The 26041-nt window shown below is 34.2% G+C and overlaps 1 protein-coding gene across 3 annotated transcripts in view; it reads left to right on the top strand.

Moving 5' to 3' along the window:
- Positions 1–24642, top strand: part of LOC148948222 (heterogeneous nuclear ribonucleoprotein A1-like 3) — a 58164-nt gene extending 33522 nt beyond the window's left edge. For 2 of the 3 annotated variants that reach the window (XM_089094213.1, XM_089094214.1), the window contains exons 5-8: positions 5519–5763; positions 9688–9985; positions 17976–18038; positions 18725–21422. In XM_089094213.1, coding sequence (XP_088950339.1) covers positions 5519–5763; positions 9688–9985; positions 17976–18034 — 602 coding nt within the window. In that variant the 3' untranslated portion in view covers positions 18035–18038; positions 18725–21422. Of the gene's footprint in view, positions 1–5518; positions 5764–9687; positions 9986–17975; positions 18039–18724; positions 21423–24551 lie in introns of those variants that run through there. The other variant, XM_089094215.1, reaches the window with a different exon arrangement.
- Positions 24643–26041: the final 1399 nt, after the last annotated feature.

Below are 26041 nucleotides of genomic sequence, written 5' to 3'. Positions count from 1 at the left end.
GACAAATATTTCAGTGTGTGGTCTTAATGCTCTTAATTCAGCTTTTATTTTCTCACTGCTCTTTAAGCGTCATAGAGAATATTATAGGGCCGTTCTTTTACTCATCTATGTGCTAAGATCTTACATCTTTTGACAAAGAACCCTTAAAAGTGAAATCTTAGCACAAAGATCTTACAACTTATGGCGTTCTTTTGCAAACGTTTTTCATCATTCTGCTCTGATCAGCAGTCTGAGAACAATGATGAGTATATCATCAAAGTTCTCTCGTCATTGTTCTATATGGCAGAAGTTGGCGTCTTTCACAGTTTTTGCTAACGTCAGTGAGCTGTAAGATCTTAGAACAAAGATGAGGTAAAAGAACGGAAACCTTTGCAGAAAGATGTGAAATCTTAGACGTAAGATCTTAGTGCAAAAGAACGGGTCTTATGTCTTTGAGGATGAGAACCCCCTCACAACCCTCAGGGCAATGGTTGTAAGGTATGCCCCAAGGGTATTTAAGGTTTTTATGGAAACAGTGGTCGTATAAACTTCGGAGGGGGCTCATTGTATTGGAAATCAGAAGTTGAAGGGCCATTTTTAAGAATCAAATTTATCGGAGGGCGGCTATACCCCAACCCCACGTCATATTTTCCTCAAATGCATCAGATAGAAATTTTAAGATAGCCATTTGTTAAAAAATAGTCCAAAGAGCTATTAACATGGTCTTTGGGGTTGACACAGCCCCCCAGAGTATGGGGGTAAGGGTTTTAAGTTATGCCCCGGGGCGATGTAGATCTTCGAGAACGGAAATCATCAGAAAGATGTGAGATCTTAGATGTAAGATCTTTGTGCAAAAGAACGGGCCTTATGTTTCTTTAGAGAGTGTCCTTGTGGGTATATTAATATGGGTAAATGGGTAAAATTTTACCCACTTTGGGTGTATTCCATCCAAATGGGTAAAACTTGGATGGAATGTTATCATGTTGGATTAAGAAATACTTATTTACACACCTATCAGTGCTTAGGTTTGCCTCAAAACTTTATTCCATGGTTTCACCTAAATGTTTCTATTCCCTCCTTCTTTTATTTTATTGAGAGGGGGGTTATATCTGGACCCACAAAAAGCAGTTAAAGCTAAATGTGAATTATCCTAAATGTTATTTAGACAAGAATAGTGTCCGAGTGGCTACATAGGTCAAAACTCTTTTGGGTATGTTTCTGACTATTAGTTTTGACTTATTTAAAACTTCAATTCCTGTTTTCTGATTATAAGTTAGAAAGTTAAAATTGGATTATGAGATAATAAATAAATAAAAGTTCAAATACGGGTCAAATCCTTCTAATAGACAGTGATTTTCACAGTGATAAAATTTCACAAAAATACTAGATATTTCGGTCACATATGCAGTGACCGTCATCAGTAGTAAATCATATTTAACAAAAAGTAAAACAGTTTTACTACTGATGACGGTCACTGTATATGTGACCGAAATATCTAGTATTTTTGTGAAATTTTATCACTGTGAAAATCACTGATCTATTAAACGGATTTGATCCCTATTTGAACATTTATTTATTTATCGTCGTGGAAAGGCAGTGTTGTGTCCGAAATTATCTAGATTATGAGATAGTTATCGAGACAATATACCGACGATACAATAAACTAATCACTGCACAAGAATCTTCAGCTTGCTTAGTGGTACCATTTGGTGATAAACATATTTAGAATTTGTAGGTTCAGGGTAAATTTCGCTCAGTCTCAAATAAACTTCTGAAGTGTCTAGTCCATTTCCCATATTGGGAGCTTTTTTCCCTTATTTTGCATTGGTTTGCTACCCAGCCTTTTGAGTTCTGCTTTTGTGACAAAGTTTATTTCCTTTCGTTTGGATTTCTTTCATCGCTATTGTAAACAAGTCCTAGGACCAAGGGAAAAGCGTGTAAGGAGTTTAATATCTTATATTTAGAATTTTTCTGTATCTTTATTATTGTTCCTTTTTTTAGAAACTATTGTCAAAACCAATAGTATGAAAAGAGGAAAAAACAACAAATCTAATGGTTAAATTGTCTCAAAATAACTTTTGTCAAATTTCTTCATAAAAGATGATACCAGAAAAGTATATAGCTGTTTCCATTACTGATACTGAAACAAACCAAGCTGCGACCCCGAAGCCGCGCTGAAATAAAAATGGTGGCGGTGGATACAATTATGCCACCATCGGCGACGCAGAAAAATTATCGGTGGCGCGCCGTCAATTGATCGATATTTGTTCTATTTTCGAGGTTTTTTTTTGGCTACTTTAAAAAAGTTTTGGAAGCTTAACCGGTATCAGTTTTTATCGGAATTCGATCCACAATTCCTTTCTAGCGTCATTACCATTACCTAACCTCGGACATAATAAGGACAAAATATCAATCTTAACTTCTCAGTAACATTCTTTTAATCAAATAGGTAATTTAAAATTTAATTCAAATTAAGCTCTAAAACTTGAATGAAACAAATTTACTTGCACCATAAATCCATGGCTAATTTATGATAACATCAATGGAATTTAATGTGTATATCTTATTTTATGTTCGAATTTCCTGGTCTTGCAACCTGCATTCCACTTCTTTGACTACCTTATCCCTCAACCTCTCACTCTACGCTGCAGAAGCTATTATTTGTTATTGCTTCAAGATTGAATCTTCTCAAGTGATAAAATAAAAGTTTGAAGATTAAATATTTTAACCAACTCCTTTGAGAATGAAAGAGCTTATTTTTTGTCCTTCTCATCTTAGCAATTAAGGAATTATTATCGTGGACGTACTTGAACATGGCGGATAAGCATATCACACGATCAAAGTTATACTTTAGCGTATAGGATTAAATATTCGATTTTTATTTCATATATACATATATATATATATATATATAGCCAATGTTCAGAAAGCTAGCATGTCGTTTTTTAAGAAGTTCGTTTCCAGGTGTAAGGAGAAAAAGAAGCAACATTCTGTAAAGAAAAGCATTCTTATAATTATATTATCAAATGTATTATTAATATATTGTTAATTTTTTTATTCTGGCTTTGAATTTCAGAATTTAATTTGAATTAAGTTTTAAATTCCCTATTTTGTCAATGTTCATGCAGTTAAAGGAGCCAAAATTAAAAATTCAAAACACTTAGCTAGAAATCAGCTCTCGCACTTTCCTTTAAAGCTTTGATGAGCTTGTAGTTATCATGTATAAAAATAAGCTTGTTTACAGGGTGTGGACCCAAAATAGAACGCATAGCAGTGACAATTAGTCCTGCACCACTGAAATCTCTTTCTGCTGCAGCATTTATTGGTGGCAACGATAGAACTTTTCTTGCCAAAGCTGCAATCCATGACAGCTGAATGGTATATATTTTTCAGAAGGCAATGGTTGGATTGATTGCATCAACTAGGACAGGATCATCTCCTGGCATGAGCTGCCAATGCCACATATAAATCGCCTTGACGCCAAATCACACGATCATTTTCATCCTGTTCTTCATCATTGCTCTCACACATTTATCTGAACAAGCAGCCTTGCTTTTTTATGTATGATGAGGAGATTTAGAGTTTCTTCTCTTCTGAGAAAATTCACTAGCTATATTCACATGACTGATTGGGGTAGCTGATCCACTGACAGCACCAAATATTACAGTCTCCTCTTCAAGCTTTTCGGGGGCCTTCTCCTCTTTGTACAAGAGAAATCTCTACTGCACTAAAATGCTCACGACAAGTTGAACCTTAGGAACCTGGAGTGTTGATTGGACAAATTCCGTTCACAGAAGGTGTGATAAAGTACCTTATGTCAGTCTCTAGCACTAGAGTCTTTGCCATTTCTAACAAGAATTCCCTTCTTGTCGGTGAACCATCAAGAAGCTTCAGATGGTCATCAGTTTCATTTGTTTTGAATATTTCGAAGTCCAAAAGTGCAGTTGTCACCATGAGATGGGAAGCAAAAATCAAAATTGTTTCTCATCTTTTCTTTCAGAAGCAAAATACAGCTACTATCATTTGGTTACTCCCCAAGGTGACCTTTTAGGAGGTCCGGACAGAGCAGAGCAACATTTAGGGTGGGAAAGAATTCTCCCTCAATAGTTGAAAAACTTGATAGTAGACAGCAAAGGTCACGCATTAGTTCATATTCCTCATAATCTAGAGCAAGGTCAGGTTTCCCAAGTTTGCAGAAAACACTTGCCAGGGGGCCTTTGTATTAAATAATACTTTGCACCATACTATATGTTGCATTCCATCTTGTGGGCGCATTCCATTTTAAGGACCTCTATTGTTCTTATCTTGGTAACATAGGAGGCAGATGATCAGCAATCTGCAGAATGAGCAACTGAGCATCAGCTTCAATAACCTAATCTAAATCACAAAATTTTTTAAGGATTTCATTTCTAGTTTAAACTTGAATTTTTTCGAGAATGTTGTTAGGAAGACAAAAAAAATTTTCATATAAGTTTAGTTCTTCCACTTTGTAGATGTTTCCATGTACATATGTAAAAATCTTGTTCTAAGGCTTTTGTAGAATAGCTGCCTTTTGGATATGGTAAAGCATTTCTAAATAAGGGATTCGAGGAATATCATGGCTAGTCGAAACTCATTTTTATTAGAAAATGTTACATTGCAGCGAAGAGGACAGAAACAAGTGAATGATATTCTAAAGTCTATAGTTGATGAGTAGGTACAAAAATGCTTTGAGAGGATCCAAAAATTTTGCTCGTACCATCAAACATTAGATTTTGCATTATATTTGCTTTTCAATAGTCTCAGAAAATAATTCGGGGCTTCAAATTTTCGGCTTGCCGCCGCCGACCGTATCACTGGCGGCGGCGGAGCGATGATAGGTTTTCGGTGGCGCGCCGCCGGTTTTTGGCACAACTTCGGGGACTAGCTTCTTGTCTTTTTTTTTTTCTCTCATGATCATGGAATTTAATATTTGAACTTGGGATCTCGGGAAGTTTATATATTAAACAATGGGCTAATAAGGAAGAAAGGCTGAGAGGACTAGAGTATGTTTTACGGACAAAGGATGACAAAATTTCCAAAAATTGTCCTTTTTAGCCATCTATCTGGGGCCAAATGAATAGCAGATCGTCCCCGAAAAGGGTCGGAAGAGGTCACAAGGAAGGATTTAAGGGAAACCAGAAATTTGGGGGAGGGGGTAAAGAGTGAAGCTTTGAATGGATCGGGCGGAGGAGAAGCATACGCAGCTGTGTTCACACAGCTCAGAAGGTTTGGTGCTGCTGTGAGTTTTAGTGGTAGTTACGATCAAAAAGTATGTTAGGTATAGGCTATTTTTTGCTAGTATGGGATATTGTTAATGATCTCAGTGGTAATCCTACAACAAACATGCACATTAATGACTGTGTACCTTTACATAGTTGTCCCACACCGAGAAAAAACGTTCAAATGGCAGTACAATATTCAGAAAAACAGCCATATCTTTCAAATACCACACAAAAATAGTCAAAAGAACCTTCCATCCCATTTTCTATTGCTTATACTTATGTTTATTTTCTTTCAGTTGAAGGTAATCACTACCTAAAGGGTCGTAATGTTGATGTTAAAAAAGCCTTGAGCAAACAAGAAATGACTGCTCATAAACAAAAGCAAGATCGCTCTGCCACAGGTGGTCGTGGTGGCTGGGATGGCCCAAGGGCAAATGAACAACCTGGTTGGAATCAAGGCAGTACTGGAGGTGGTAGCTATAACCAGGGTTCTTCTGGTGGCTGGGGTGGTGGATATGGTGGAGGAGCACCTGCCACACAGGTAAAACCTCTTGTAGTTCAGCCTTCTAAGTGTATAAGTAATGAAACTTTCATTTGTACTAATCACTATTTATTGAGTCGGGCGGAGGAGCCGTGTGCGCTGCTGTTTTTATACCAAGTAACTATTTACATAAAATATTGTCTTTTTTGAGTAGCTAAAACCGAAAAAAAACTTGATATTTGAAAGAAACCTTTGGGGCTACATTAATGTCCCAAATTAGCGATCAGGGTGAGGTTTTCTAGTTTTTGTCTCAGCCAACAAATTGGTGAAGTCTATTTACTCCTTCACTTGTTCGAGAACCAAACATCTTTTAACTATTCATTGTAGCTTGTGCACGTAGAAGTGCATTAGTGTGACTGTTTGTTGGCAGTAGGAAAAGAGAGACATAAAAAATGATATCATTTTGTTGGAAGATGAGCGAGACTTTCCAGGTTTGTCTGTACCGAGAAGATGCTATCTTAGCAAATGGCATTTTAATTGTTTTTTTCTTGTCGCACTCGTCAGTAATTAAAAGTTATACCCCAATTAAAAAATTAGTAAAGCTGAAAGTCAATGGTTCCAGTTCTTGAGACTGTGGAGTCCCCTCGCGACTCTTTCTAAAACACCAGTTGGTAAGACAGAAATAGAATGTAGAACGTGCAAAAACTGATTTAGTCCAGGTTGGTCGACTGGACCATTTTTGTTCTGATCCTCGTGAGGATTTGGAAAGGGGTAGCCCTGGAAATGTAAACGGAGAGTCGAACGCTAGCGATGAAGCTATTGTAGAAATCAAGCTTAGCTCTGGCATCGTGAAAAATCGTTTTTTAATATGAGTTATCAGATCTTTTGGCTGGGTAATTTGTAAATCTCTAAAATTTATAATCTATATTAATTTCAAGATTTTGGTTTCAAAGCAATTATCTAAATTAAAAACATTATAGAACGCAAACTTAAGTGACCACATGCATCTGCTTTATCCACCGCAAGCAAAAAGTCCTCTAATCCCTAAAGTGTTTTATTCACTTTAAAGCATTTACATTTAAAATATAGATGTTTACAAACTATTCGAAGTCGGGAAACGTTTTTTGTAAGATATTCAATTAAAACTTTTTATCCGTTTTTTTTTCAATATTTTTATTGTTGTCAGCACCTAGCCTTCTTAGCTATTTATGATGTTAAAAAAAATATTTTTGATGGAGCTCTAATGGATAGGTATGGCAAACCCCTGCTGTACCGATTAATTTTCTCTTTAATGGGTATCCTTTTTTATCTCTTCTTATAAACAGGTCTTATGATCTTGTTTCCAAAGGGTGCAGCGTTAAGACGGTGGCCGGCGTTTATAATTATTATATATTTATAATTATAATCAAGAAAAACGGGAGATTTGAATAAAGAAAAGCGGGTCTAATTATCAAGAAATAATAATCAAGAAAAACGGGAGAGTTTAATAAAAAAAACGGGTCTAATTATCAAGAAATCATAATCAAGAAAAACGTAAGAGTTTAATAAAGAAAAACGGGTCTAATTATCAAGAAATCATAATCAAGAAAAACGGGAGAGTTTAATAAAGAAAAACGGGAGAGTTTAATAAAGAAAAACGGGTCTAATTGTCAAGCAATCAAGAAAAGCGGGAGAGTTAATGAAGAAGAACGGGTCTAATTATCAAGAAAAACGGGTCTAATTATCAAGAAATCATAATCAAGAAAAACGGGAGAGTTTAATAAAGAAAAACGGGTCTAATTATCAAGCAATCAAGAAATCACAATCAAGAAAAACTTGAGAGTTTAATGAAGAAAAACGGGTCTAATTATCAAGAAATAATAATCAAGAAAAACGAGAGATTTCAATAAAGAAAAACGGGTCTAATTATTAAGAAATCAAGAAAAACGGGAGAGTTTAATAAAGAAAAACGGTTCTAATTGTCAAGAAATCATAATCAGGAAAAACGGGAGATTTCAATAAAGAAAAACGGGTTTAATGTAAATAAAGCAGTGACAAACGTAATAAAAACAAGAGCAACAATAAAATATTAATTTAAAAAAATCCAAATATTTCGACTTCACATCCGGGAGCCTTTATCAACGGGGAAAAAAGAAAAAATAATAGTTAATCAACTTAAAGAAAAAGACAAAGAACAACACAAACAAGAGGAAACAAATAATTAAAACTCACAGTTTAACAAAACTTCCAAAGTACGACAAAACTGTAATCATAGAAAAGACGCCAAAATCTCTAGATAATGTTCCTCTATGTGTCTATGGGTGTTCCTCTATGTCTATGAGTCTTTTCTGTGGTTACAGTTTTGCCGAACTTGGGAAGTTTTGTTAAAATGTGAGTTCTTATCTGTTATTTCTAGTTTATGTTGTTCTGTCTTTTTCTCTAGATGATTAACTAATTTTTTTTATATTTTTTTCGTTAATTTCTCCCAGATGTGGAGTCGAAATATTTGGAATTTTTTTGTAATTACTGTTTTCCTGTTGCTTTTGTTTTTAGTACGACTGGCACTGCTTATTTAAATTAAACCCATTTTTCTCTCAAACTCTTGTAAATGGAAAAGCAGTGTAGTCTAAGAAATTATTAACTTTCATAACCAGTTCTTTCTCACTAATCAGTATCATTTCTCAGTTCACAACTTGCATATTCAGTCCATTAGTTCTGCTTCCTTACTATCACCACTAATTTCACAACTTTCATAACCAGTTCTTTCTCACTAATCAGTATCATTTCTCAGTTCACAACTTGCATATTCAGTCCATTAGTTCTGCTTCCTTACTATCACCACTAGTTTCACAACTTTCATAATCAGTTCATCTTAAAGTACATCTAAAAAGTTAACAATCAATATTTCTTGGAAATTAAGACCTAATTTAAGGACAATTAAGATCCTCCTCATTATTAGGGGTAAAGTGTAAAACTGTTAAGTATTTAACATTTTATTGTAAGTAATTAAAAATAAATTTGATGACAGTGACAAATGGGATGATTAATATGTTAGTTAGACTGCATTCGGTTTACTGCGAATTCATATTTAATCAAAGAAACGTCTTGGAAAATCGTTTTTTTTTCAGGTAGAATAGACCTAAGATGAATTATGGAGGTAAAAATGCTTTTATTTTGATGTCCTTAGTACATTGATATATTGTATCAGTCATCAGTGTCATTTTTTTGTAAACTATTTCAGAAACTTCCAATGATCTAAAAATGGGCGAAATATTTCAGACTCTAAAAATTAATCCCTCTAAAAATTTCAATATATCTTGAGTATTTTAAGGTTTATTGGGTCTAATTTCGTGCATTGGTTCTCATGGTTGGGTTATTCAGGTATCAGGGCCGTTTTTGCGGATATTTAAAACAAACTATAGAGATTAAATTCAAAACTGTTTCTAAAAGTAAGTCCTAATCCATATGTTTCTCTGAACAAGCTGGTGTCCCAACTCACAGTAGTTAAATGGCTCTTTTTTTAATTCAAGAGCATGAATGCTAAGATATAAGAAATGAGGCATCTGATGCTTTGCAAATAATTTCTGGGACCACACTGGCTAATCATTATATTGCATAAAATCGCGAAGAAAGGAAGAAAACGAGGACGATAAAACAGACAGTGAAAAAATTGAAAAATTATGCAAATATTACGGTCAAGACCTCCCTTGACCGTCCTCAGTGCAGAATAAAACTGATAAAAATATTAAAAGCCAATCTTAAAACAAAACACAAAACTAAAATAGGATGACCCTTTCTGAGTAACGGTGAAAGGGTAACTGAATAAAAAACACAAGTCTAAATGAATAATATTTCTCAGTGAAACTGTTCTTCCTTTCTTCGCGATTTTATGTTATATCTGATGCTTTGCATATATTTTTAACGTGTAGCTTTATTCCAACAAATAGAAGAGTTCATAGAATAGGAAGAATATTTTTGAAGAAGTCCAATTTTTCGAATCTGTAGGGAGGTTACGGTGCCGCTCCACAGCAGCAATGGGGAGGATCATACCCCCCTCCAACTGCTTACCCTAATCAACCATATGGTGGGGGTGGATATCCAACACAAAGTGGCACAGCCGGAGGAAGCCATGGCTCAGGTTACGGTGGTGCACCACAAGCTGCAGCACCTCAAGGATGGGGTAGTCAACCATCACAGCCTTCCTTTGGTAGTGGATATGGACAAGAGTCAAGCTACGGAGGTGGCGGACCAATGCGAGGTGCTGGTTACCAGGGTGGCTCCCAAAGACCTGCTCCTTATTCTGGTAAGTGGCTAATTTTTTTATATTTTTTTTTTAAGTTTTTCGTATTTAGTGCTCCTTTTTTCTAGTACCCTCCTAAAGAAAATTGTCGTCTGTTTTGAATTCTTGATATAGCGCTGAGCAGACTGATTCGAAACAGATTTGATATAGCTAATATATGTTTAAATTCCTATTTTTGCTTTTTATTATGGCAACTAGTTTAAATAGCCTAAAAACGGAATTTCCTTCGGAAATTTCACGAATAGAATGTTATTATCCTCGTTTGTCTCTTCTTTACGGTTTTTATTGTTTTGTCATTTTGTTTAAACATACAATAAACACTATCTCTTGTTATATCAGCTATGGTTTTATGTGTAACATTGTTAATGATTTCTTCCAATTCTTTGCAGTTGAAAAGTTTAAATTAATTGGTAGGGGGAGAGGAAACTTTTTTAATTCAAACATAAGGGATTCTGCACTGTTTATTTTGTTTGGGTTTTTATTTTTAATTTGTCCCTTAGTTGTTGTTTTTTTATTGTTGTTACATTTTTTAATTTGGGTTTTTGTTTTTAATTTGGCCCTTAGCTGTTGTTTTTTATTGTTTTTTATTCTTTATTAGTTGTTGTTAGTCATTCTGTAGCAGATTATTCAGTATATGTTGTGATGATTTTTGGTTTTTTTCCTTGAAGTCAGCGACCATGCAATAGTACGCCCTTGTTTACGTAAATATGTTACAATGAAGTATACTGTGGGGTTATTTCTTATTTGAAGTTTTTCTTCTAATTCTAAGTTATTTTTAATATATTTCCCCTCTTTCAACATCTTCAAATGGCATTTATATCTAAAGTTTGTGAAACAACTGATAAAAAAAGAAAAAAAAACAAGATTGAAGTAAATCGTTTGATACGAGGTTGTAGGAGAGTGTATTTAAAACATCAGTGTATGATTTAAAGGAAAGTTTTTTGGATTAGTGAACTTTTCTCAGTTTCAAAAATGTTTAGGTTTTAGAGTTGTAAGTTCTAATTTTCAGTTTGTGGTGACGAACTGTAAGTAAGGAGTCACTTGGGCAACAGTAATGGAAACTGAAGGAGGAAATTTTGGTAACGATTTTAATTCTGATTCCAAATATGTAAAATTCATTAGTTTAATGTGATCTTAGACGCCTCAAGCCTGGGAAATTTTGCCTGATTTTCGAAAAAGGGGGTAACGCCCCCAAAAAGGCAAGTGATCTTAAGGAAAATTGTACCGTTAGCATCAGCATATTTGAGACCTTGCTTTGAAGGTTTCAAACTGATATTTGTAAATTTGAAGTTTTGCAATCATTTTTTGTTTTTTTTTTTTATTTTTTTTGTTTTTTTTTTTTTTTTTTTTTTAGTAAATGAAAAAAAAGAAAACAGGTAATAGTTTTTTTAGTACCATTTCTGTTTCTGTTCCGTTTTTTTGTAGTTTTGCCGTTTCTAAGTTTAAGAGAGAAAACGGGTGTAGTTTAAATAACAGAAAAAAAAACTTTAAACAATAAAAATCGAAATATTTCAACTACACGCCTGGGGTCCTATATCAACGGTAAAAAGAGGAAAAAAAAATTGGTTAAATCATCTAAGGAAAAAGAAAAGAAAACTAAAAGCAAACAAATAATAATGATGGTCAGTCAGTGGCCAGAAGGAATTATTAGCTATTTAATTCAAGTTATTTTTCGGCCAGTCCCAAGTTTGATATGTTTATGCCAGCTTTGCCTCTCACTCAGACTGTCTGACGACTTTTTTTTTAATTAGTCAGGGCTCTTAACTTTTTCATCACAGTCCACCAACGTCTATTTTAATTCAAAAATCATTCCCAATTTTGATATGCTATTCTTTACAAGATCTGGCTTTTTGGACCCTGCAATTTACGATAATATGAGCGATATAGACCCAGCACGCAAGTCCATTTCCTCAATTCTCCAGCAGTCCAATTGAACTCCGCATCTTTCCGAATTGACGTCGATCCTACCAAGGCAGGTACTAACAAAATGTATCGCCGAATCCAGATCAAGAAGACAGCTTGGTTGCTAAGTCTCTCGACAGGACTGGGCTTCGGATGAACTTTTCAAGTCAAAATGCCAACTATATAAGCACTGCCTGCCTAGCAACAACTATTGTCAGGGCATATAAGGATTCCAGTTTTCTTGAGCGAGAAATAATTCTGATCTGCTAATAGCAGTACTCACCAATGAATGCAAAGTCGCTTGAACTTCGAATGTTTTTAAGGGATTAGTTTTAATTCATATGGTCTTTTTGTATATTCGGTCTTTTGTATTGATCTATATTAGTACATATTCACTTTAATCTCATAATTTTTTCTTATGTTTCTGTTCCGTTTATTAATTGCTGTTTTTTACAAGTTTTTTCTTACCATGGTAATAACTGAATTTTTTACTAAACTGAAACAGCCCAGCAGTAGAAGTATTAACACTCCGGAACAATGTTTCTGTATAAAAATGTGTTGTCCATACTCGTAAGTCATGTTAAAAAGTAAATCAAGTTGGAAATAATCAAGTACTTGAAAAAATTGGACTGTATATAATGGCAACAAAGGGTGTATACCTTTTTTCTTTGTTCAGAGTCTTTTTTTATTATTTTAGTGAAATAAACCTGCAAATAATTTCCATCTGAAATTTTTACCGTTTCTGCGAAAAACAGAAACAGTGCTGACCTCTTTGCTTTTTCTTTGTAAAGAATTTTTTTTTTTTCTCTATAACGGTGATCGTATTGAATTAATGGTCATTGAAGATTGGGAGAGGGCTCATTCAAACAGAAGTTAAATGTTCTAGCGACCTTTTAAAGTCACAAAAAATATTTTGCTACGGGAAATTGGCGTTTTCTGCAATTTTGTGGCACCAAACTACAGTTTTGGAGCAAAAAAAAATTCTATCGATTGGAAATTCTGAAATAGTTTCCCAGTTACATAGGAGTTTATGCCACAATGTAGCGTATTCATTCATGAAAAGTAGGGAGTCCATACAAGATAAATGGTTAATATGTATGGTTATCTTAATGCTTGATGACCAAGTTGATTCATTATGTTTCTCATGAAATTATGTTTAGTGATGTATAACTGTACATTGGGTATTATGAAGGATGAGCGGGGGGGGGGGTGGAGGCTGTCTAAAAAAAATTGCATTTCATCGCCCAAATTGTCTAACTTCACGACCAGTCAGATAAATATAGAAAGAGGTATGGAGGGAGGGTAGGAGTTAGTCCCTCATCTTTTTCCGTTTAGGCTAAGCCTAAATAGGGGTGCTGTGGGGTGATATATCCCTTCTTATTGCAAAAAAACGTTTCTGACATTTATTTTAAAGCTTCATTTAACTAAACTGATCTGCTTCATGTCTTATAAAATAATTTTCACAGTGATGTGTTAGCACGCATCAACTATTATGAGGGGATGATTGGGGTGGTGGGTGATTTTTTAGGTGAGGGGGTGTCTCAAAAATTAAATTTTCATGTTCAAATATCCTAACTCTTATTGAGCTTTCAGATGAATATAGAAATGAATTTGGGGGAAGGCGAGGGGGGGGGGGGTAGAAATGCATATGTAATCCATCTTTATTCCTGGGATTGTTTTTGGTCTATTCCATGGATTGTTTTTTGGTATAAAATATTACATTTACCTGCCTACCGGCACAGAGGTGCAAAAGGCGATTGTAGATGTCGCGATGACTTCAACCGCGTAGAAGAACTAAAGTCACATGGCATTTTTATCCATATCAATTATAATACCCCTTTCTGTCCCATCAAATTTTGTTGTAAAATATTGTTAAGGACTTGTCCAATAAAGTTACTGTTCTAAGAAAGTTTTTACCGAATATTTAAATTTTGTCAAAAATTTCATTGCAATCTAACATTTTAATTCTTAAGCAGAAATAACTGAAATAGCGGGACACTATCAATCAATTTTCAATTATTGATACATATAATTTATCAACGATTTTCGCTTATAAGTGAGTTTTATGGGGCAGGTACCCCAAATAATATCTTGGTTAGGCCTGGGCATGATTTGAAAAACGGTCAGAAATGAAATAACAAAAACAGTTTTTTTCTACCTTAAAAAAATTCAACTGAAAGTAAGGAACACTATTAAAACTTAAAACGTATAGAAATTATTCTGTTTATGAGTGGGGATATCCCCTCCTCAAATTTGACTAGCTTATTCTCAATCGACGTTTATATCTCAAGTTTTTTTTATTTGTTTATTTATATTGTTCTTTCGTTGTCTATAGTATTCTTAAAGTAATTAAGAATATTGATAATTAATTGAGAATATTGATTAAGAATAATACGGAATTTTATGAAAATAAGAATGCTGAAACCCTGGGTTAAGGTTTGTTGCAATAATTTTATTTAGTATTGTTACGTATTATCATTTTAATATTGTTTTTGTGGCTTATTTAGTTTGATTGTTTCCTCTTGTCTGCTAGTTACTGGGTAATTTGCCAGAATTTGTGTAGAGTGCAAGAGAGGTATCTCTGTCAATCTCTGGCATCTTCGTGCAGGTATCTCTGGTATCTTTTTCATATATCAATAGTGTTTTTGTGTCTTATTCAATTTAATTGTTTCCTCTTGTCTGCAAGTTATTGGGTAATTTGTCAGAATTGGTGTAGAGTGCAAAAGAGGTATCTCTGTCAATCTCTGGTATCTTCGTGCAGGTATCTCTGGTATCTTTTTCATATATCAATATTGTTTTTGTCTCTTATTCAAATTGATTGTTTCCTCTTGTCTGCCAGTTATTGGGTAATTTGCCAGAATTGGTGTAGAGTGCAAAAGAGGTATCTCTGTCAATCTCTGGTATCTTCGTGCAGGTATCTCTGGTATCTTTTTCATATATCAATATTGTTTTTGTGTCTTATTCAAATTAATTGTTTCCTCTTGTCTGCCAGTTATTGGGTAATTTGCCAGAATTGGTGTAGAGTGCAAAAGAGGTATCTCTGTCAATCTCTGGTATCTTCGTGCAGGTATCTCTGGTATCTTTGTCATATATCAATATTGTTTTTGTGTCTTATTCAAATTAATTGTTTCCTCTTGTCGGCCACCTATTGGGTTTTAATGAGTGACGTAGTGCTGACGTATTTATAAACGATATTCTATAAATGCTCCTCCATTCATTGAAAAAAAAAATGATTTTTTTTTTTTTTTTTTTTTTTCAATGAATATAGGAATGAATATTCATTCATTCATTCAAATGTAATATTACTTTTGACAAATAAGGTAGTATTAAAATATAAGGAACAAAAATTTCTTTTCTATATTTTAGCAACCCAGTAATTTCTTCAAGAAAATATTTTTCAATGGTATTCCTCCCACTAGATCCTCGGTGAGACTCGGATCGAGGGATTAATTAATTGTCATTAATACCGGTAGTTGGAATGAATCTTGAAAGAGATTGTACAACTTCTCAAGAACGTCTGAGCCTTAGTGATACACAGTGGCGTCGTTTCGGGGGGGGGGAGGGTCAAGGGGGCAGCTGTCCCCATCTCTATGATTTGTAGAAAAAATCATAATATAGCCCATGCCCCCTGACTCTCTGGATGTAGACCCCTTTTCACCCCTCCCCAATAAAACTACTGGAGCTACGCCCCTGATGATACATTAAAGGTTTTGAAAAGGGGTCAACAGCATGAGGATTGCATTTTCAGGCCACAACTCGCTTTTGGATTACCACTTGGATCAATGGTAATAACTGTTTGTTCCTCCATGCTTTAGCAACAAGAAAAGAGAATGAGCCACATCTGTTGTACTAAATGAAAAACACTACCATAAAAAACTTCTTTAATGTCTTTAAAAGAAATTCAATATGAACCAAAGCTCGAAAAATAAATAAACAACAAATTACCCAGTCTGTATCTTCTGTTTCTGTCTTAAGTCCACATTCTTTCGTGTTGATCTTCTCAGATTGCTCTTGAGTTTCTTCAACTTTTACCTCTTTGCTTCCTCTCACCGTCTCGTCAGTTTTGGACAGTTCTTCTTTTATGAAGTCCAACAGCTTGTGGCGGGGAATTTCAGGAACAAATTCATTTTAGCACAAAGTTATTGGCTATTGGGTACATATTGGCACATACATATCTTAAAAGACATATATATATATATATATATATATATATATATATATATATATATATATATATATATATATATATATATATATATATATATATATATATATATATATATATATATATATATATATACTATCTTTATAAACGAGCAATAATTGTACATTTATGTATGTAGTTTTTCTCAAAAACGGCTCCATATTTTTTCGGGAAAATTAGTATCTGGGGATATTCTCGCATTCAAAAAAAACGATCTAGATAGGACAGAAGTCTGAGAAACTTCGTTAAGAGCCGTTTGGTTTTTGCAAATGACGTCATGTACTATGTTGGTACATCATATAAGCATTTTCTGATATGATGTTATGCATATAATAAATAAGATTGTTGATTTTCCACCGCATCAGTTATTTATATAATATAATGTCTGTTGGAAGGCCCAAAAAATGAGAATTTACAGTTGCAGTTACTATAAATGGTGATTCTTTGGAACCAACACCTGAACTATCAAACCTTATAAGATGTGAAAATCGACAACCTGGATCATCAATTGCGACAACGCCAATACGGGCAGCTAAAGCAAAGGCCATTGCTAAATTGTCTGAAGTAACCAAAATCCAAAAACGTGTCAAAAATGAAAATGAAGAGCAAAGACACGGGCTCTTAGAAGATATGCAAAAACGACAGTTAGAGCTTGTCAAAAATGAAAATGAAGAGCAAAGACTCATGCGGTCAGAAGATATGCCACACCGAGCATGTGAGCTAGTCAAAAATGAAAACGAAGACCAAACACACACGCGGTTAGAAGAAAAGCGGCGGCGTATCAAAAATGAAAATGAAGAGACAAGACATACGCGGTTAGAAGACATGCGACACCGAGCATATGAGCGAGTCAAAAATGAAAATGAAGAGCAAATACACAGGCGGTTAGAATAACAGCTTCGGTGTGTCAAAAATGAAAATGAAGAGCCAAGACACATCGATTAGAAGGAATGTGACACCGAACATGTGAGCAAGTCAAAATTGAAAATGAAAAGCAAAGACACACGCAGTTAGAAGAAATGTGACACCAAACATGTGAGCGAGTCAATGAAAATCAACCTGGACGGTGAGAATCAAAACGTGTCTAAATTGAAAATGATAGCGATGGTGATTGGGACTGGGAGTAAAGGTTCGGTTATGCGTATTTCGTAATGACGAAAGACAAGCCGAGGTAAAATGAACCAAACAAATTGAAAATGATAGCAATAATGATTGGGTTTTGGATTTTGACGTGGATAAGGTCATCAATGCCTATCATACCTTTGAAAATAAAAAATCTGGACTGAAAAATCGTTGGAAGAAAAAGAAGTTTTTGTCCCACCACCTGAACAGTTAAAAGGAACAAGGTTCGACGATATGTCTTTCATAATGACAAAAGACAAGCTGAGGCAAAAGTTAAAGGTGCATTAAAAGAAAATTAATTTTACAAAGGCACTACTTCTAATTTAAGGTCCATTTGGACGTCATGACATCAAGAAAAGACTCAAATTGTCTGCGTTTAAAAGACACGCGACAATAAGAATCCATATATAGAAGCCTGGTGCGTGTCGTGAAGCCGCTATGCCACTGTACTATATATATATATATATATATATATATATATATATATATATATATATATATATATATATATATATCTTCTTTTTTCCCTGTTTTTGCTTTTCTTGTTTATGCCCTTTTTCGCATTATTTTTTCATGCTTTACTTTACTATTTACCTGTTCGATTTATGTGATTGATAAAAATGTGTTAAATAATTCTGTCGTTCGGGAAGTGGCGAGTATTCCATTCCAAAAAAAAAATCTTTTCAGTTTTTGAAATTGCAAATTATGTAAGTTTCCTATTTAGAGCTGGAGGGGAGAAAATAATGGCTACCTTTTTTGTTGCAGCACCAAGTGGTGGTGCTGGAGGATATAGTTCTCAGCCTGCTGGTGGCAGAAGATACTAAAGCGGTAAGTTCATATCTTTACTTAGTTATATTCTTCCTCGTAATATTTTATTTTTTCATTTCATGACGGATTTTTCTCTATGCTGAAAGACAACGACATCGTTTATATATATATATATATATATATATATATATATATATATATATATATATATATATATATATATATATATAGATATATATGAGTATGAAGAACACGTTTACGTGTGTGATTATAGTTTCATAATTTACCTAAGCGTAAATTCAGGATTATATAACATTATTTTTGAATTTCCCACTACAGGGGTTGGTAGTACCTGTTTGAAGAACACCTTCTGATTTGTGATCTTAGCTGCATAATTTCCCTAAGCCTATATTCTGAATTATCTTAGATTTTTATTTTATTTTTTTTTTATTCAGGCGCCTTAGTATCAGTTTTTTGCTGCTCTTTTGGCGCACGTAGCAGCGGAGTAGTTTTTTTGTTATTTCTGGACAATAATTTAGTCGTATTGTTTTTGCATATTTCCATTTTATCTGCTATAATTTTCTCCGTCTATCTGTTACAATATAGAGTTTTTCTATGATCGGTCTTGGGTGAGGAAGCTTTGTTTTAATATTATTTTTGAAGAATATATTTTAGAGTTTTAGTAATGTGTTTTATTGGAATAGTCTTCAGCATAACTGATGTATTTTTTAATTTTCTTCGTCTAGGTGTCATTTATCAACAGTCAGGCAGGCAGGAGGTTTAGAATGAGGATAGACATCGCCAAGTGACCAAAAGTGACATCTATCACTTAACCTTCTCCCATTTGTATTTATATCTTGTGGTCAAATAATTATTGTGACATGCTCTTTTTTAAATTAATAGATTATCAGGAAATAAACTAAATTAAATCTATTGAAAAGTTTGTTTTATTTTTTGGGAACTCAATATTAAAGCATAGTGGTTGGGAGCAAAGGTTTATTGTTTTTTTCATCAACTCTGAGAGATTATGAAAGAAAACTTGTCATTTTCTAGGAAGAGCTTTCGGCTATATTTTTGACGAATTTTGGAATTTTTGACGAAATTCCGATATATTTTTTTTACAAATCCAGTGGTTTTAGGACATTGGCATAAAGGGAAGGAAATATTATTGCCAGCGTTAATTCATAGAGGTTTGAACGCTACATACGAGCGGGAGATGCTGAAAAAACGGAGGTTCCTCGGGTCTGAATACGCCCATCTCCTGCAGATCCGCTTTGTGGGTATGACTAGGGTGTGGGTTTAGACCATTGCAAGAAAACGGGAAGTAGTACCAATTGTCATGAGTAAGGTAAAAAAAAATTGTATGTAGGAAAAACAAAATGAAATTAAAATAGTGGTTATTGAGGAAATAAACTCCGTGAACCTGAAACAGCCTAAATATTGGACCTTTTTTTACATCTCTCTTCATCTGTTTAAATATTTTGCCAGAAGACAAATCTTTCGGGTTGAACTTGCGAATGGTTTCCTTTTCAATCTGATAGTATACGTAGGTAATACGTAGGTTTTCCTTCGTCTGAAAAGAACATAGAAACAATAATAGGGTGTAGCAGTATTACAATAAAACAATAAGGGTATAACAATAAAACAATAATAGAAACAATAACAAGAAATATGGGTTTTGATGAAAAAATGGGTTGGAAAGGGTTGAAACGGGCTAGACGAAAGATTAATTGAAGGTGAGAATACTAACGAGGATGATAAATGTAATGGAAAATTCTTCAAGTGGAAAGTGTGGTTTAGAGCCATTTATTTAGAGCAAAAAATAGCTGAGGTTCGCAGAAGAACAGAAATGCAGGTTGACACACGGCAGGTATAGATTCTCGTCTTACAATGCAGATGGGTAGGTAACCAAACTCAATTTATCATAAAGACGGTGAAAGCTTTAACCAACAATGATTGATTGTTAATATATTTTTACTGTTTTTAATTTGACTGGACTTATAACTCTTGGTTTTTTAATACTTGTCATGGACTTAACCGTTTTTGTTTTGTTTTTTACTTTACTTGCTAAAAAGCAAGCTGAGTTTTGAAGAATGAGCTATTCTTTTGTATTGAGAATCACTTGATAAATTTTCCAATTTAAATAACAAATAAGTCCTTGTAAATCGTTTTAAAGGATATTTCATGGATGGACTACGGTCTGTCCTTGCCTATCGCCACTGTAGAAGAACTGACTACTTGTTTATATGGTGCAAAAAAGTTGTAGTGGCCATATCCATATTTTAGTTCAGCGCTGTCATGCCAAGTCAATTCCTTATCCATTTTCATCGTCGTATTTTGAATCCTATTCGCCATGAGATTCTAATTACACCGAAAATCAGTCCATTCCGAAAGCCTGTATTAACTGGCTGGTGAATGGGTCTTAAAGAAGCCAACGTTACTTTACATATTTAAAATTAATCTTTAATGTTTCGTCTGAAATACACAATTTTGTGAAAGCCTATAACTGTAACTTGAACTCAAAAGTCAACATTGTTAAAGCAATGGATTCACCAGTTTCGGACCTATTCATTCACTGGGCCGGAGTTATTACTTTGACTAAATTTGTCTAAAAAGTAGGAAAATGTTTGTCTTTTCAACCATTTTCAGAAATTTTTGATGTGTTTTTCAATCTTAAAAGAATGAATTAAAATTTCAAAATATATTTCGGTTGATGGACAATGCCGAAGCACAGTGACCGAATAGTAGACACATTATCGTCTTATGGTGAAAGATTAAAACTAAAGGGCTACAGAAAAACAGCATAACAACAACGTGCACAGGGAACTGAAACCTTGATGAACATTCTTGGCAAAATTTTTCTTGGCAAGTTTTGGCAAGTTTGGAATTTTGCCAAGAAAGCTTTCTTGGCAAAATTCGTTATAAAATAAAATTGTGTAATTGCTGATGATATTGAGAAAATTGTCGGGATTAATTCAATTAAATCGGCCAATGGTGCCGATGTAGTGTAGGATCAAATTTATTGTGGATGAAAAGAAGAAAGATAGTGCATTAGATTTGAGAGATAGTAACAGGTATCAGGATATTATCAGACAGATCATTGATAGATGGGAACAATTGTTGAAGATGAAGAAGTTTTGCCAATTGTATAGCATTTTCGCGAATTAAAGAGGAAAGGATGTCTTAGATCCATATATTTTAGAACAGAAATCTTTGTTTGGAATGGCTGATTAAACACTTGAACAGGTAGAAACATTTTTTATTATGTATATTAGGTAGGAGAGTTTATCCAGATTTTGTCAGAGTTTCTTCTTTTTTTATATATACAGAGCCAAGATTATGTTGTTCGTTTGACAAACATCGGAACTCTACGTGTGTCTTTTTTTTATTATAGTTAATGAACCTTACGCAAAGGCGAATGGATAAGTTTATTAAAGCCTGATAAAATGCACCTTAAATATATAATAAATGGTTCTAGGCGTTTACCCCCCCCCCCCCCCGTGGAAAATAAGGCTTTTTAAATTTGAGAATTTTGTTTGAGTTTTATTTTTTTAATTTTCGTAGGGGGGAGGAATTTTGGTACTTGTGTATTATGCGCCACTCACTCAAGTTTACGCTGTGTAAAATTCGGACCCCTGCCCCCCTCCACTCCCCCCCCCGTGGAAAATAAGGCTTTCCAAATTTGAAATTTTTATTTGGGTTTTATTTTTTAATCTCCGTAGGGGGAAGGAATTTTGGTATTTGTGTATTATGCGCCACCTTAATGAAACACTACATTACCCTAATAATAATACTTAATGCTTGGAAAAACGGTCATTGAAAAAAAAACACTAAACACTTCGAAAAAAGACTTAAATGAAACATTACATTTACTTGAAACAAAAAAAAACTTTTTTTTCCTTTATTATTATTATTATTTAGTTAGTTAACAAAGATTCCAGATACCTCGTTATTCTTCTGGTTTTTTTTAGTGACCATATACCTAGAAAGAATTGTTTTCTGACTTCAAACTGTCCAAATACTTTACCCCCTCCCCCCTTATGTTCAAATACATAGCCCAAATTATATATTTCCCATATATTCTGTCACTTGTCTTTGTCTGGTCTCGCGCTAAGCTGAAATAAAAACTAACGAAGGACCGGTTTGTTCTCAATTTTTACACCGCGTAAACTTGAGTTAGTGGCCCATATACACAAGTACCAAAACTCCTTCCCCCTACGGAAATTCAAAAAACAAAACTCAAAGAATATTCTCAAATTTGGGAGAACCTTATTTTCCACGGGGAGGGGGTATTTTTCGGGAAGGTAAACGCCGGCCACCATAATAAATGAACCGTTATCTCTGTATCATGAATATTTAATTATCAGATAATATCTTATTAATTAAAGGGACGTTCGGAGATTCGACGTGAATAAAAGAACTGAAAACCACGAATTAAAAAAAAAAAACTAATCTAAAAATTTCTGACGATCTATCAGAAGCCAAGGACCTGACGCGTCTTGGATGGTTTTATGCTGCATTGGTAATAGTGGTGTCAATTAATTTTATCAACTTTGAAAATTTGGGACAAGAATCAAATAGAAAAACTACAATGATACTGACGAAATTTCTCGTCAGTTATTGAGTTCGTAGGGATTTTTCTTTGTTTTTTTTTGGGGGGGGGTCAAAGTGCCTTTTCCTAAGGTTGAAATTATGTTTTTATTGCTATGGGAATACAGCTGTAAGATTCGTCCATTACACAATTTTTTACGACTAAGGCTCAGCAAGAGTTAGTTGAACTCTGGAGCCAGCTAATGCTTTTTGAATTCAGCTAGGACCAGTGAATTAGAGACTTTCGTTATCAATCCTTAGCTGTACTGAATTTCAACCATTTCATGAATATTTGCCACTTTTAGCTAGTCGGAATAGCCTATCAGATAAATCTTACTATGAATATTAGTACCTCTCACAAGTCACGGTGTCACCAAGCCGGCTGATCTCAACAGATGCACACGCTTCTCCACCCTAGTCTATTCGAAGCTTCGCTCTTTACGCCCTCTAGTGAAGTTTCGATTTGCCATAAATCTCCTTAAAACGTCTTCCCATCCTTTTTGGGGGTGACTTGCTTTTTGACTGGCTCCAGATAGTTTGCCAAAAACACGAAAAAAACCAAAAATTTGGCTTTCTGTTGTTCTTCATCTGGAAAACATGGTTGGTTTGATATTAGCCAATCGCATTGTGATCCCTTTACAGTTGAAAGGTGACGTAACATTCAAAATATTAAAGATTTGCAAAACTTATTTTATGCGGAAAATTCAACTTCAAAAATGAATTATAACACACTCTCCAGTATTGATTGCCTATAGCCGTTAGTACGCTGGTTCTGTTTGTTTACTTTTAGTTTGAATATAAATAAAATCCTCCCTCCCCCCCCCCCACCTTCCCTCTATAATATTAGAAAATGATCCCTTTCTACAGTTGCAGACTCAAAAACAGATTTTATTTCTTATTATATTCACTGTATTCCGTAAGCACTGATTTGAAACTTCTTCATACTGTAATATATACGATTTTCTTGTATTCCTCCTTCTTTAATCCTCCTCACAATAAGAATGATAATTGAGACTGTGAAATTTCCAGAGGGTACACCCTTGAAACTCCTGGTTATACTTGTAAAGCATACATTTATTAAAGAATATCAGGTTTTTTTGACGTTACACACTATGTGCTCCTTTTTTAAGTCTAAAATTTGAAACATATTAATGAACATATTAACAAAAATCATTGAACTACCCTAGTTTAATGCTCCACAGATTATTACTAATCATGGCTTAAAGTAATTTCGTCTATTTGTTCAGTATGTTGCATTTTACCCTGTAGATACTAGTTGTTCTTTTTTATGTCTTTGTAGTTAAAAATGGAGCGCAATTGTTATAACAGCAAGGATAGTAAAAAATGCGATCGGATTACTTGAATTAATGAGGTAGAAGTTTGCACAACCATATTTTTCGTTAATAAAAAATCAAAAATTCGACCTTGAACAAAAGACCTCCATGTGCGGTTTGGTAGTAGGGGAAGCTAAAATAAAAAAAAAGAAACGTATGTGAAAAATCAGAAGAAAGTGAGCCGAAAAAGGAATGGCCCCAAACAGCTTAAGAAGGCGTGGCTTTCCTTTTCAGATGGCTTTCCGTTTTTCCTTTTCACCACATTGTTAACATCTAAATTTTTGTGGCAAACAAGTGTTGTCAGATTGTATCGGTTAAACGTAACAAAATTCACGAATATTGGGATGTTTCCATAAAAAGTTCATAGTTTTGAAAAAGAAAAGTAGTTTTCAAAAGAAAATTTTGGAAAATCCTGGTTGTCAAGTATGAATAGATAGTTGCAGGGGGTGGAAAATTTGTATTTTGATGTCCATAGCACTCTAATAAATAAAGGAGGTTTTTGGTTGAATATTGTCCCATTGACGCACAACGTGAAAACTTATGCCATTGTTTTTTTTTTATGCTCGTTGTTGACATATCTTTGTATTTTTTTTCGAAACTTGTAGTGTCATTTGTGTTCATATGAGTCTAATATACTTTTATTTTCTAGCCTTTACCTAATGGATTTGAAAACCAAACTGTGATATTGGACTGTGATCAGCTTTTAATGTTGTAGCTTTTATTGATTTATTAAAAATATTGTCTAGAAACTTCGATTATTTTTTTGCGACTACCGGCAGAAAAAACACATGGCGTATATACCTCTCTGTGAGGATCGGAAAACTACTAACTGTATACCACAGTATATAAATATTAGACAGTATGATCGTCCCCTATCTCACCCATTATAAAAACCCGAACCGAGGTGCGAGGGCTCCGGAGAACGTAAAAACATAAGCGACATTAGATCTTTTCACGGGTAGTTAAGTCAGATTTTTCTTGAATGCGAAACTTGGCTTCAACGTTGGAACACTAAATTTTAAAGAAAGTAATTTTAAATTAATTTATTCCAATACATATATGGAAATTGGTAATTAGTAGTGCAATGTTATTATTAGATGTTTTTAGGAATTAAAAATAGGTTTCGAAGTCTCGAGTTGGTTTCAAAGGCATTTTGAGAAAGTTTCTGCCAAAATACGTGTTCGAGAGTAATTGGACCGCTGATGGCAGATCAAATGAGAGGAGCTGTTTATGAAAGAGTATGTGGGAGGAGCTGTTTGTTCGCACCGCGAATGAAGAGCCAGAAATCATCTGCGGTGAACTTACTGCTAATTATCTTTATACAGTGTTGTATACTGAGAAATACTGGCTATGTAGGAAACAACAAAAGCACAAAGAAGCTATGTAGGATGCCTTTAAGTACCCCTTGTATAATGTCACACGATTGCTTTCAGAGTTGCTAGTCACCGTCATAGCCAATTATACTGGTAGATGCGGTGCGGACTGCTTTGAAGATGTGCTGTCTGTCTATCAGCTTCCTCTTTGAATTAGTTAAAAAATTATGGTGTATTTTATGATCTAGAATGAGCAGTCCTTTTCCAAGGCTCTACAATTTCTAGAAAACTGAGAACTTTTCATGATCCTCTCCCCTGGTCAATCCACTAATGTCACCCCTTCATTAAGTATGTGATTTAAACAACATGCGTCACGTTTTTTGTCACTTCTTTTAATTTTCATTGTGAAATATTCTTAAAGACTAAGAAGCGTGGTGTCTGAATTATTTATTTATTTTTCTTCGTTTTTTCTTTTGGGGGGGGGGGCTTAAAAAACGTTGGATTTGGTATTTCTGGTATTGCCTTTTGAAGTTGGTTAGAATCAGGCTGTTTTTTTTTCTAGAAAATAGGGCGAGTCTTTTAAGCAACCTCAGTTGTGATTATTTTATTAAGATTAAGTTGGTCTTCAAAGTCAGTTTTTAGAGTGTTGTTGATTGGTACAAACTAATGTTTTTTTGTTGTTTTTTTTTTTTTATTGAGAAATTTAGTAAGCTGTTTTTGATTTTGTGTATGTTAAAAACAGGGAAAACAGGGAAAACAGGGAAACAGGGAAAGTAGAAAAAGCTTTTGGGCATTAAAAAAAAATTCAACAGCTTCTAAGTTCTTA

Source organism: Artemia sp. Qi Xiang Cuo, chromosome 9 (genome assembly GCF_049724085.1).
Source record: "Artemia sp. Qi Xiang Cuo chromosome 9, ASM4972408v1, whole genome shotgun sequence".
Taxonomy (NCBI): domain Eukaryota; kingdom Metazoa; phylum Arthropoda; class Branchiopoda; order Anostraca; family Artemiidae; genus Artemia; species Artemia sp. Qi Xiang Cuo.
This window is presented reverse-complemented; position numbering and strand designations above follow the sequence as displayed.